This window comes from Pseudopipra pipra, chromosome 19, assembly GCF_036250125.1.
Source record: "Pseudopipra pipra isolate bDixPip1 chromosome 19, bDixPip1.hap1, whole genome shotgun sequence".
NCBI lineage: Eukaryota > Metazoa > Chordata > Aves > Passeriformes > Pipridae > Pseudopipra > Pseudopipra pipra.
The window spans coordinates 5,561,622-5,573,981 of record NC_087567.1 but is presented as its reverse complement, the minus strand read 5'-3'; the positions used below and the strand labels follow the sequence as shown (position 1 = coordinate 5,573,981).

At 50.5% G+C, this 12,360-nt stretch overlaps 2 protein-coding genes across 3 annotated transcripts; both read left to right on the top strand.

The window, feature by feature from the left end:
- The first annotated feature begins 34 nt into the window (after nucleotides 1-34).
- Nucleotides 35-3,827, top strand: TEN1 (TEN1 subunit of CST complex). 2 transcript variants are annotated; one of them, XM_064675826.1, is made up of 4 exons: nucleotides 35-117; nucleotides 1,435-1,538; nucleotides 1,674-1,831; nucleotides 3,019-3,827. In XM_064675826.1, the coding sequence occupies exons 2-4, from the start codon at nucleotides 1,453-1,455 to the stop codon at nucleotides 3,156-3,158; spliced, it is 384 nt and encodes a 127-aa protein (XP_064531896.1). In that variant the 5' UTR covers nucleotides 35-117; nucleotides 1,435-1,452; the 3' UTR covers nucleotides 3,159-3,827. The 2 variants fall into 2 exon arrangements, with proteins under 2 accessions (XP_064531896.1, XP_064531895.1); XM_064675825.1 differs by lacking the exon at nucleotides 35-117 and adding an exon at nucleotides 433-608.
- A 1,039-nt stretch (nucleotides 3,828-4,866) lies between these two features.
- CDK3 (cyclin dependent kinase 3) lies at nucleotides 4,867-10,263 on the top strand. The gene is made up of 7 exons (XM_064675821.1): nucleotides 4,867-5,771; nucleotides 6,518-6,595; nucleotides 6,937-7,057; nucleotides 7,540-7,710; nucleotides 7,966-8,067; nucleotides 8,762-8,965; nucleotides 9,344-10,263. The coding sequence occupies exons 1-7, from the start codon at nucleotides 5,644-5,646 to the stop codon at nucleotides 9,467-9,469; spliced, it is 930 nt and encodes a 309-aa protein (XP_064531891.1). The 5' UTR covers nucleotides 4,867-5,643; the 3' UTR covers nucleotides 9,470-10,263.
- Nucleotides 10,264-12,360: the final 2,097 nt, after the last annotated feature.

Here is a 12,360-nt window from a genome sequence, read left to right as displayed (position 1 = left end):
CCGGCCCCGATTCCGGCCCCGCTCCGCCGGCGACGCCCCCGCGCGACGTCACTCCCGCGACGACACGTGGGTCCCGACCACGTGGGCGCCGTTCCCACGGGATGCGGTGCTGGAGCGGTGAGCGGCGCGTTAGACCGAGCTTGGAGCGGCGCCTTAGCGCTAAAACGGGCCGCAGCCGGGGCTGGGATGCGGCGTGGTGCGCGTGGGGAACGCGCACATCGCCTGCTGCATCGGCACTGGATAGTTAATTAAATAAACGGCTCGTTAAATGCCTTTGGCGGGGCGCGTTCGGCCACGCGTTAAACGCGGGGTTGGCAGTGCTCTGGATGTGCATGTAAAGTGCTGCGATAAATGTGCCTGCAGCGTGCTGCGGTGGAGGTGGCGCGGGCATTAAATAGCGCATTGGGCGGGCACAGGGGGTGTGGCGGTCGGGGTACGGCTTCTGCAACATAAACGATTCTGTACCCGAAAAACGCACACCGAGCACCTTGCACACCTGGCTAATCCCACCCGCCCGCGCAGCGCCATTCGAGAGCAAAACCTACGCCGTGCAGACCAGCCTTTGCCCTTCTGGAGGTGCAGAATTGGCCCTGCTTGTTCAATTTTAGGTGAGGCGGGGGTGGAGGGAGCTGCGGAGTGCAGGGAGGTGGGTCTGCACCTCCGTGGCCAGGTTGAGACCGTGCCTGGGGGATTTTGCCGCCCGCCGTGTGTGTGCCCAGCCTTGCACGGGGCAGCCAGACAGCGTGAGGCATGTGCAGAGACGGGGTGAGCCAGGACTGCCCTGGTTTCAGCAGCCTCCCACGGAGTCCTCTGTGGGGCATTTTGCAAGCCCCGTGAGCAATGCTTTAGAATGAATCCTTTTCACTCATCGCTGTCTCCTAAACCCTACTAGACTGCTGATGAAACCAGGCTGGCTTGTGTCCAAGTAATTGTTCTCCAGCTACAGGATCAGACACTGCCAGAATTTCTTATCCTGCAGTAAGAGAACAAGTTCAGGATAATTCCTTAAATCTTGCTGCATAGTAACCCATCACCCCAGCAGCTGAGGCTACTCCTGCATCTCAGACCCTCCCACTCTCTGAATTTCTCAATCACCATTTTTCCCACTTCTTAACCTTTCTTAACCCATCCATATTCTGGGCCAGACCTGGAGGATCTGGTGGGCTGCCTGTTGTTCATGCTGGAGTTGGAGTAGACATGCTACTATGTTGGAGTAGCATGTTGGAGTAGACATGCTACTATGTTGGAATAGACAGTGCCTGTTTATGCTGGAATGCCCCGGGCTTGACACTGAGCTGCAAACAGGACTCATCAGGGAAGCTATGAAGCTCCTGCAGCCCCCTGGATGGTGGTACCTGGGGAAAGAAGGGGTTTTGGGGCAGTGTCACTTATAGCTTGGAACAACATGGACTCAGATGTTTTGCTTTCCTGCAGGCCCAGCAGTTGTGTGAGATGCTGCCAAGTGCTGGTGTCTATTACTTCCCATGGGAGATCAACAACTCAGTCCCTGAGGGGGAGGCCCTGAGGACGTTTGGCAGGTGAGAAGGGTACCCTGCTCTCCTTGTGGGCCAGGGGATGCCATAGATGTGCCTTTCCTTCACTGGTTCACTCCCCTCACTTGGTTTGTAATTGTATTTCTGCACCACTGAGCTTCCCAAATCTGTCATTCCCAGGTTGTGCTGCTATGACCTGGCCCGATCCGAAGCCGTTCTCACTGCTCAGCACAGCTCAGCTCAGTACCAGGTCTGTGTCGACACCAAGTTTGTGGAGCCATTCCAAGCCCAGCTGGGATCTTTCTACATCGTCCTGGGAGAGGCTGAATACAGGGAAGGTAAATGCTCCAGGAACCAGTGCCTTTTGCTGCTCGTGGGTCACTGAGGGCAGTGTGGGCCAAGGCAGCTCGTGTCGTGCAGCTGCCTCCGGCTGATCCAAGGAGCAGCCTGTCTGTCCCTGCTGACCATGAGAAGAGCCACCCTTATCTTGGTGAAAATCTGATGCTCTGGCACAGATTTTGTTAGAGACAAGAAGCACCACTGCTGGGCTTGTGAGACCTGTGCTAAAGCCTTCTGGCATCACCAGCAGCCACCACACCGACCGTCTTCGTTCCAAATGTGGCTGATTGCAGCAATACCTCATTGCAAGCTCGCTGGGTTGGTCTTTGCCATCCTTGAAAGGCTCTAATTATCATCCCTGCCCTCAGACATGTGAGGAATTCAGGCAGGCTCTGTCATGCAGTGCACCCTGTTGTCCTTTCCTGGGGTGCCCTGTGCTCCAGCTGCTTTGCGTAGGGAGTTGATCTGAGCTGGGCTGAGACGGTGAAGCAAATCCTTTGTTGTCTTGGCCACACCTGGTAACAAGCATTCACGTTTGTGCCACTGAAATCCTCAGAATCTGGAAAGCCACACTGCACATGGCCTCTAGAGAGCGACCTGCTACACCACTGCCACGAAATTCCTCTAGAAAGATGTTATTTTGGTCATCACAGGCTGGGAGCGAGTTGGGCCCCTTTTGCAGGGATGGAAGGGGAGCAGGCTGAGATGGTGGCTGTGTCACCAAGATTTGGTCCCTCTGTGCAGCTCCATGTTACCATTTGAATGCTACCAATGAACTGTTGGTTATAGTCAGCTTTGAGCCTCTTCTAAGCCCAGCTTTGTTCTGTCCTGTTGTCTGCACAGGAGCATTCAGAAATGAGATTAGACCTGTCCCTGCTGCTTTTTAGACAGGAAAAACCAAACTCCATGCAGCCATGAAGTAGACAGATGCTGCATGGCAGGCACTGGAACCGTTCCCCAGTGCAAGGAGACCGCAGTGTCAGTCACCTGCATTTTGTAGCCATCAGGGCAGAGGGGAAGCATGTCACTGAGTTAACCTGCTCCCAGGCCTGCTGCTCCCTTCAGTGGCCAGTGGCCAATCCAGTCTCCTGGCACTTAGGCTGTGGTTACTTGTCTAGCTGGAGCCATATGCTGCCTCAAGGAACTCTCTGTCTCCAAGCTGCTTTGTCTGTTTTTCTTTCTACAGCAACTTCCAGTCCCGTGGTAAAAGCACGAATCTTGACCTGCGTGGAAGGGATGAACGTGCCCTTGCTGGAACAAGCCATACAGGAGCAGAGGAAGTACTTCAAGGAGAGGCAGGAGCAGAGGGAAAGCAGCACATCCTGACAGCTCCGAGACCAGACATATGCTGGTCCTTGCACTGCCATTTGCAACAAATATGTTAAAAGTAAATTAGGATGTGGGTTTGCTACATGGGTTTTGCTGTGGCAAACAGCAAAGTCACTGAGCAGGGAAGCACTTGAAGGCTGTGAGTCAGTCTGTGACTGGGTTATCCATTCATGCCATGTGTCATCACTGAAAATAGCTCAGGGAAGGTTTGTTGTTTGTTTTTTGAAAGGGTGACTAAGGAAAGGGTTATACTGGTCCTTTTGTAATACAGGGCCTGGAGAAGTCAGGAAAAGGAGAAGTCTCTGAATCTGGAGTTAAGCAGCTCATTGTTGGCAGATTGGAGGAAAGAGGAAAGGGTGCCCTGACTCAGTTGCCACACAGGAACATTCCTGGCAAAACACTCACTTACCTGGATTGACCAACAAAGAAACAAGAAGAACAAAGAGTCCCTATTTTCAGTAGCAGCTGCCTCTTCAGGCTTTCAGTAGCTGGTGTCCAAGGGGAGGATTGATTTTACCTCCAAGATAAATATTCGAAGTGCCCTGATAACCATCACTTGACTTTCTTCCTTGACAATTAAGTTTAAGAGATCTTAAATCCCTTTTGAGAGATTTTTTTTTGATTGATATTTTCCTAAATAAAGATGAAAAGAGAAGGCAGCCTGTCTTTTATTGATTAAAACCCTCTTTCTTGCCAAGTCAAATGCATTAGACCCTGCACAAACCCTGTGGATGATGTAAGAAAATTCAGTGATACACATATTTCCTCCTTCTAAGTACTGGGTGTGTAAGGAATTGGTTTGTTTTGAAAAAGTTGCAAGAAAAGAAGATGAAGTTTACATCAGAGCCACTCTGGTTTAAGAACATGGTGCCAGGTCCACCCAGCAGAATTAAAGCACTGACAAAGGGACAGAAAATCACTAATGTCAAGTGAGAATAAAATGGTTTTTCTGTTGAAATGTGCAGAAAATAAGGACTGAAGCTGTCCAGTGCACAGCAGCAGATAAAATACAACAGGTATTGGCACGATCCCGTTGCAGGCAGGCTTGATTCAAGGGCCTGAGATGGCAATTACAGTACTTGCATTAATCTTTAATCATAATTTAGTCTTATGTTTTTCTTCACCCAGTTACAGAAATAGAAAAGCTGTGACTGAGCACTCTGTTGAGCCCAAATCCAAAACCATGATTTCAAGAGGCAAGATTATAACCTGGTTTTGTGTAAGGCAACAGCGAGTCTGTCATGATGCATTTATGTTTACACCTCATCTCCTATCTGTTCTACCTTCCTCCTCGTGCTTAAATTTTATCCAAATGGCCAAGTTTGCCAGAGTTTGGATTATCCAAGATGCCAGGACTGAGAACATCCAAAATACCAGGTTTCTACAAGTGTTATGATAAAAAATCAACCCACAAATCCTACCAGTAAAGAACAGAGTAAATTTGGCAATGACTTCAGACAGAGATTTCAGTGCAAACTCAACCTTCATAAGCCACCAGAGAAACCACACAAGAGTTTGCCATGGCCGTGTGGATCCCACTTCTGCCACAGAGCAACTAATGCTTTGTTTTTTTCAAATTAGCAAAATCAGGATTAAAAAAAAAAAAGAAAAGAAATTGAGCTGCTGGGTCAGCAATGGGCTAAATCAGCCCTAAAAGTTGGAGTCTTCCCTGTGGATTCACACAGCTGCCATGTCCATGACCACCTAGAGATGTGAAGCCCCCAAGCCCTCCAGACAACATTCCCTTTGGCTTTGCCTTTCTTGGTGCCACAATACCTAAGATTCTTCTAATCATGTCTTCCGTCAGCTGTCAAGTCAATGATTAATCCCTCTTCAAGGGCATCTTCCAAAAGGCTGACCAAGCGGCACAGCCCACGGTGGGGAGGTTAAAGGGACAATTGTGCAAGACACGCATAAAAAAAGGAAATATAAAAAGGAAAAAAAAAACAATAAAAAAGACATCCTGCTGGGTCTTTGACCTCAGCGTGTCCCAGGGAACATTAATCACGAGCCTGATTATCCCCTTGATGCCAAAAACTCTACAAATGGAGTGGGAGAGCTTCCCCTGGCCCTGTGCAGTTCTTGCTGCCTTTCCCCAGGCCCCAAAGCACCTCTGTACATCCATTTTCCTCAATTTTTGGCTTTAGCCAGCACACTGCACAACCCGGGTGGAACAACTAGCCGTGGTAAACCAGGGTGTGATTCTTTGGGTCTGCCAGAAGCCCCTCAGACACCCCCAGACCCCAGAGTGCCCAGGCAGCCCTGTCCACCCACAGCCGCCCCAGGCAGGTCCCTGAGGGGGTCCCTCAAGGCTGAGGGAGCAGCAAGCAGGGACTCAGATACAGCGGCACCTCAGGGGACACCCAGGGAGACCAAACCCCTTCCCCACATTCACCTTTTTGTTTCCCGCCTTGTTTTTTCCCCTCAGAGCACAGCGCCGGCCGGCCACCCCACAGTGCCATCGCCAAGCGGAGGCAGCCCCATGGAGGCCATCCAGGAGTCATTCCAGAAGGTGGAGAAGATCGGGGAGGGCACTTACGGTGTGGTGTACAAGGCTCGCAACAAGCGCACGGGGCAGCTGGTGGCCCTCAAGAAGATCCGCTTGGACGCGTGAGTGGGGCAAAGCCACGGGGCAAAGCCCTGGGCCCACCATGGCGCCAGGCTGGCGTCCAAAATGGTGCAAGGGGTTCAAAAAAGCCTGACATGAGGGGAAAAAGTGTCTCTATCAGCTCGTGGGAGTGGTTAGGGCCTTACCCAGTGACACCAGGCCCTGGGCTCAAGGCACGGGGCAGGGGGAAGCAGCTGCCATTTTGGGAGGTGGTCTCTCCCTCAGGGCTGTGGTGTGGGGGTTTGTTGAGGTTCAGCCTCCCAGCAGGGTCAGCCTCAGCCCCTTCAAGGTGGGACTGAGCAGGTAAAAGCTCATTGCTCTTCCCCTGGATGAGCCCTGGGCTGTCTGCACAGTGAGGGGTGTCTGTGGGCTGGGGGGCAATTGTGGTGGGACTGCAACCCCATGGTGGCCCCTCAGGATTGGGGAGGTGGCTGCCTGAGGGACATAGAGTTTTCATCTCCCACCACCTCCAAAAATCAAGACTTGGGCATTTAAACTGTTATTGCCTCTCTAAATGCACTCTCAGGTGCTTCCAAACAACCTCTGCCCTGGGACTTGAACTGTCTGGGTCACTTCTTCCATCTCCTTGCCCACAACTCCATTGCCCCCTGCCTCACCCCCAGCACTGCTCCATCGCAAACTCAAACGCTCCCCTGGGCAGGTGATGGGGTACAGTGGAAGAGGGAAAGGACACAGGACCCCAAAGGGCTGTGGGATCCCCCTGGGTTACAGGGTGTCTCTGCCACAGGGAGTCAGAGGGTGTCCCCAGCACTGCGATCCGAGAAATCTCACTGCTGAAGGAGCTGAAGCACCCCAACATAGTCAGGTAAGATGAACCCTCCCCACCAGCTCATCGATGAGTTCCTGCTACAGGAGCTCTGGGTACAAGCAGCAAGAGGAATTTTCTGTCCTTTCCCAACTGCACAGACAGGAGAAAAATAAACAGAAAAATGCAGGAATCACTTGCACTTCCCTGACTCTCAGCAATACCTCACTCCAGCAACACATGCTGGTCTAAGCTGTTGCTGCTCCATACTAGCTGCACCTCTGCCTCCCTCTGCTCCAAAGGGCTCACAGAGCAGAGGCATCTGTGGGATGAGGGATGTTTGGATATTCGTAAAGTTCTAGGAGAAGGTACTGAAGGGAGAATCTGCACTTCTTCTGCAGGCTCCTAGATGTGATACACAGCCAGAAGAAGCTCTATATAGTGTTTGAGTATCTGAGTCAGGACCTGAAGAAATACATGGACTCGTGCCAATCCGGAGCTCTCCCTTTAAGCTTGGTCAAGGTACAGTGTGGAAGGAGTGCCAACAGGCAGGGCAGAGAGCATGTATCCCTGCTGCCTTCTGCTGGGCAGACTGCACCTAGAAGAGATTCCTCAGCCTCAGATCTCAAACATTTCAGCTGGGAAACCCTCGTGGCACTATTGCTCAGTACATTTATTTCCCAGCTGTTTCCAGGCTCTCCAGCCCATCTCTGCTGGAGAACAAACTGAGGGATCTATTGCTCCTTGCCTTTGTAGAGAGTAATGGATGAGTGGAAGGGACTGATGTTAGATCCATTGCCTGGATTAGAGTCCTTCTGACCCCATGCAGGGTGGGAGCAGGTTGTGTGTGTCTCTGAGTAGTAGCCCACCAGCCTGATGTTGCATTGTAGCAAGGTCTTTTTTCCCATTCAGATCTATAAGTAATCCAAAGTTTGTTGGTTTGCACAATCCAGCATTCAAAGTGTTTTCATCATAGCCTTATCTGAAATCTTTTCTCTCCTTAGAACTACCTTTTCCAGCTGCTGCAGGGTGTGAGCTTCTGCCACTCTCACAGGGTCATCCACAGGGACTTGAAGCCACAGAACTTGCTCATTAACGAAGCAGGAGCAATCAAGTTGGCTGATTTTGGACTGGCAAGAGCTTTTGGAGTCCCCCTGCGCACATACACTCATGAGGTAGTGTTGTGGCTCCCATAGTGGGGTACACAATCCACGGTGGGTGAACAGTAGCAGCATCACCACAAGTTATTCATCCGTAACAGAGGCACAGCCATAGCCAGGAACACGCTCTTATCCTAACCTGCACCTAAAAAGTTACCTCATGTCCCCACGAAGTCTTCTGTCTCTAGCCTGGCTGCAAGCTGGGTTCCCACCTTCTCTGTACAGGGTATATTTATTTGTTCCAGAGATTGTTTGTTGGTTCCTTTCCAGGTGGTGACTCTGTGGTACCGAGCCCCCGAGATACTGCTGGGATGCAGGTACTACTCAACCCCTGTGGATATCTGGAGCATCGGCTGCATCTTTGCAGAAATGGTAGGATGGGTTTAAATAGTGTCTTTAACGGGCAGGGAGGAGGCAGCTGCAGTGGGAAGATGGGATGAGATGCAGAACATCTGTGATACTGTGTTCCCACCCTGAGGGTTAGGTGATCCTTATCTCAGAGGGAAATCTGCCACCCTCAGGGGCCTGGCAGAAGGCTGCAGTTCCAGATACATGGTGACATGGTGCCTCTCCTCACAGAAGGGGTAAATTCTGTCTTGCTGTTGCAGCATTTTGATCCTGGGAGGAGATGACTCTATGTCTCCACAGTGGGCTCCAGAGAACTAGCACTGTTGTAGCATGGCAGAGTGGATCTCCTAGGGGCCTGTACTCCCCTTGGAAGAGCTCTGTTTATCCCTGTGTAGTAGCACTATCCCTCATTCCCAAAGTCCCTGAGCTGCAGAGTAGGCAAGAGGGAGTGAACCAGGAGTGGGTCTTAGAAACTGGAGACAAAGAGCGATAAGGGACTGGCTGAAAGAGGGACAGCCCCAGGATAGCATGGATCAATAGAGAGGAGCTGGAGACAAGCAGTCAGACACTTGTGACTTTCCCAACCACTGCCTGGCATTGCAAGTGCCCTGTTCTGTGCAGTTGTTTGCACCTGCTGGGACAAAGGGCTGCCTGCAGCAGGAAATAGGGCACACAGCTGATGGAAAGGTGGGAACTGCCGCCTTCTCTTCTCCACCAGATGACCAGGAAGGCCCTGTTTCCAGGGGACTCTGAGATCGACCAGCTCTTCCAGATCTTTCGCACCCTGGGCACTCCCACCGAGGTGACCTGGCCTGGCGTGACCCAGCTGCCTGACTACAAGGGGAGCTTTCCCCGGTGGCCAAAGAAGGAGATGAAGGACATTGTTCCCAACTTGGATCGAGATGGGAGAGACTTACTGACGGTGAGTGAGGGCTCAGAATAAGACCTGGGGACAGACAGGACCTTTTCAAACTGGGCAAAGAATAGGGATATTTGAGACTGATTTACCTGGAAGTGTAAATCTGATCTGGGCCTAAAGCTCACCTCTGCCACTACAGAAGCATCAAATCACGGAATAGGGCTCAGTCCTGCTCTGAAGCAGGACAGTCTCACAGGTTCCTCTAGTAACCACTGCACTGGGAGTCAAGGAACTCTTCTAACATAATCCCCACAGTAATTTGAGTTGTGGGTGACCCCTGAAGCCCAGGACCAACACCTGCAAGTGGGCACAGCTATGTGTGGGTGCAAGTGATCATTTAATTTTTAAAATCCTAACTCTGCTGGGTTTTTCTCCTGGCAGCAATTGCTCCTGTATGATCCCAGCAAGCGCATCTCAGCCAAGGCAGCCCTCAACCACCAGTACTTCCTCAGCAGGAGCTCCGGGACCCCTGAACAGCGACACACACTGCGGAGAGAATGCAGATGAGAGGACACAGCTCTCCCCAAGCTCCTGCACCTCCAGGTAGCACTGCAGGTCTGGTTTGGGGCCCAGCTGGGACTCAGGATCTTGCTTCTCCCGAGGAGCCTGGAAGAGGACATTCTTGGCATTTAGAGACTCTCAGCCTGTTGCTGGGGGAAAGTTTGTGTTGCAGCCAGAGAGTGGTTTGAAGAGGTCATGTGCAAAAGGGTGGGGGTCATTTATCAGCATAAAACACTGAAATGTAGAGAAGAGAGCATCTCTCTGAGGTTTGTCCTTGCATTAGTGAGCTAAAGTGACTCACAGTGAGTTCTGTTTCCAGCACTGGAGCATCCCTAGCTCTGTCAGTGGCAGTTGCTGGCACCAGGGCGTGCTGGAGCTCCACTTTGGGAAAAGGAGCTCAGCCCTTTACTGCTGTTACCACACCAGGCTTGTCAGCACGTTGTTTAGTCTGAGCTGTTTAACAGAGCTCACATCCTGCTCTTCCACAAGCTGAAGAGCACTATCAGGAGTCTTAATTTGTGCGTTAGGTGGGACCAAGAAGCCAAAAGACCCAGTTATCATAAAGCAGATCCAGTTAGGATAAAGCACTTGCTGGATATGACTGGAAACAGGAACAGCTAAACCACTGACTTTCCATCATCTTTCCAGATGTAATGCTGTTTCCTCTGCTTTATTGTATTGGAAATGTTTTTGCAGTTCAAATGTTTGGAGAATTGTCACTGACTCTTGGTGTGGTTTTGTAATTTTCATTTTTTTCTTTCAGTATAGAATAAAATATATACTTGTAGTTTGTTCAGAAACCTTGGTGTTTATTATTTGGAACAGCCCATCGGGCTGCTGACGCAGGACAACCTGGCCGGTCCTTTTTTCCACAGAGCTGCTTTTCCTTCCTCATCTCCTACACTCTTTCTTTTATCCTTTCCAGCCCAAATCCTTGGCAGGTGAAGAGATGTGCTCTCAATTCTGTTGTGGAGCGAGTGGCTGATGGTTCTGCAGCCCAGTGTCTCAGTGGGGTAAGCTGGGCTTGTTTTCCATCACCACAAACTAGATCATAGTTATGTTCTGCTTATTTAAATACTCAAAACACAGATTTAACTCATGGAAGTCAAACTTCTGCACTCCTGTTTTTCATGCACGTGCACACATGTGCCCTCCTAATAACTGTGATCCCAAAAACTGGTTTCAGCACAACCTGACATCTGTGCTCCTGCAGCATCTTGTGGCCTCTGTTTGGTGACAGCCAACAGGGGCACGTTTGTGGATGAATCCATGGAGACATGGATTAATTCTGCTATGGGAATCATTTCCCTGCCTTTGCATACACCTTGTAAAGTCAATTCATTTCATACAATGTTCCACTGTTCACTCTATGCAAACAATGCTCACCTGACAAACCGTTTGCAGGAGAGTTTCATTTTTATCCTGTTTTTAAAAGATCTGCATTAAGAAATAAATACCAAGGACATTCATCCAGACCAGAAGCATAAATAAAAACACTACAGCACATCTAGCCCAACAAAATGAAGCAACAGGCTGAATTTTAAATGTTTGGGACCCAACTCCACTGTCAGCAAAGGGAATCAACAACAGCTGTGTTGAAATAACTGCTCTGGGAGACCATGGTTCATCACCCTGTGCTTGGGAAGAGAGGAGAAGTCCTACCTGGCTTTTCCTGAGCAACTGACAACCCTGCCAGACAGCCAGGCCCTGGGGAAAGCCCCCTGGCTGGCTGGTGCTTCCTACGGACACATTGGGACATGACACGAGCTGCTTTCTGCAGATGAGGGGCTCTTGGTAGCAAAGAAAAGGATTTTTAGTGAGTTTTTTTCAGACTAGACTGCTCAGCCACCTAATCATCTCTTAACACCTTCACCCAGCCCCAGGTAAACAACTCCCACTACACAGTTAGGGAACAGTTTGTCCAAAATGATTAACTGACCGCCTAATTACCAGAACTCCAAAGTCCCTGTAGTTACAGAGCATTCCCCCAAATCATTTCATCACCCCACAGAGCCAAGTGAGGGGAAGCCTGGCAGCAAACTCACCTGTTGGGCAGAGCTGAGCTGCAGGAAAGGCAACAGCCCCATTGCCAATGGATCTTCCCTGCTTTCAGGCAGCTGAGGGGAGCAAAGCCAAGGCACTGCAAGGCTGTTCCCAGCAGCTTTGAAGAGCTGGGACCCGGGGGCTGCTGGGAACTGCACTGGTCCAAGGCTCCTGGGTTGTGCTGGGACATGATCCTTACCTGGCCATGCTCCTGTGCTCTGAGGGCTGATGGACTTGCCCTGGCAGGCCAGAGTTTCTCTCCTGATCCATCACAGCCCAGCTCCAGCCCTTGCTGCTGGTCCAGAGCAGCAGTGCCAGCGGTTCTCTATTGAGAGGAAGGAGGCTGGGAATGGATGCTTCAAATTCCAGTAAGACTATATGGAAATAGAGGCTATGCTGCTGCTCTGGTGAGGAAAGGAGGGGGCAGAAACCTCTGTCCTTATGGATTATTTGGTTTTGTTGGAGTTACCGAACAGCATCATGTAAAAGAGCCCTTGGGAGAGGGAGAAGAGCAGCTGACATCAGTAGAAAGTAATTTTTCTCATCCAACAAAGCCAGGGGGTGCTCCACAATGGGGTAGATAATAAGGGAGAACATTTGGGATATGAGATTTGCTTGTTTCAGCAAGGACTGAGCGATGGAGGTTACACAGAGGAGTAACATCCTTTTAGTTCACCTAAAGAAATAGCAAGTACAGATTTCCCAGTACTGCTGGTGGAACTGCACTCTTTGGCGAACTAGTCCCTCTTTCAGAGGTGTCCAAATGACCAGGGAGCAAAGTCCCACTGGTTTTCAGTTTTAAAGACAAATACAACAAAATCTTTAAAAATATGGACTCACATGCAGAAAGACAT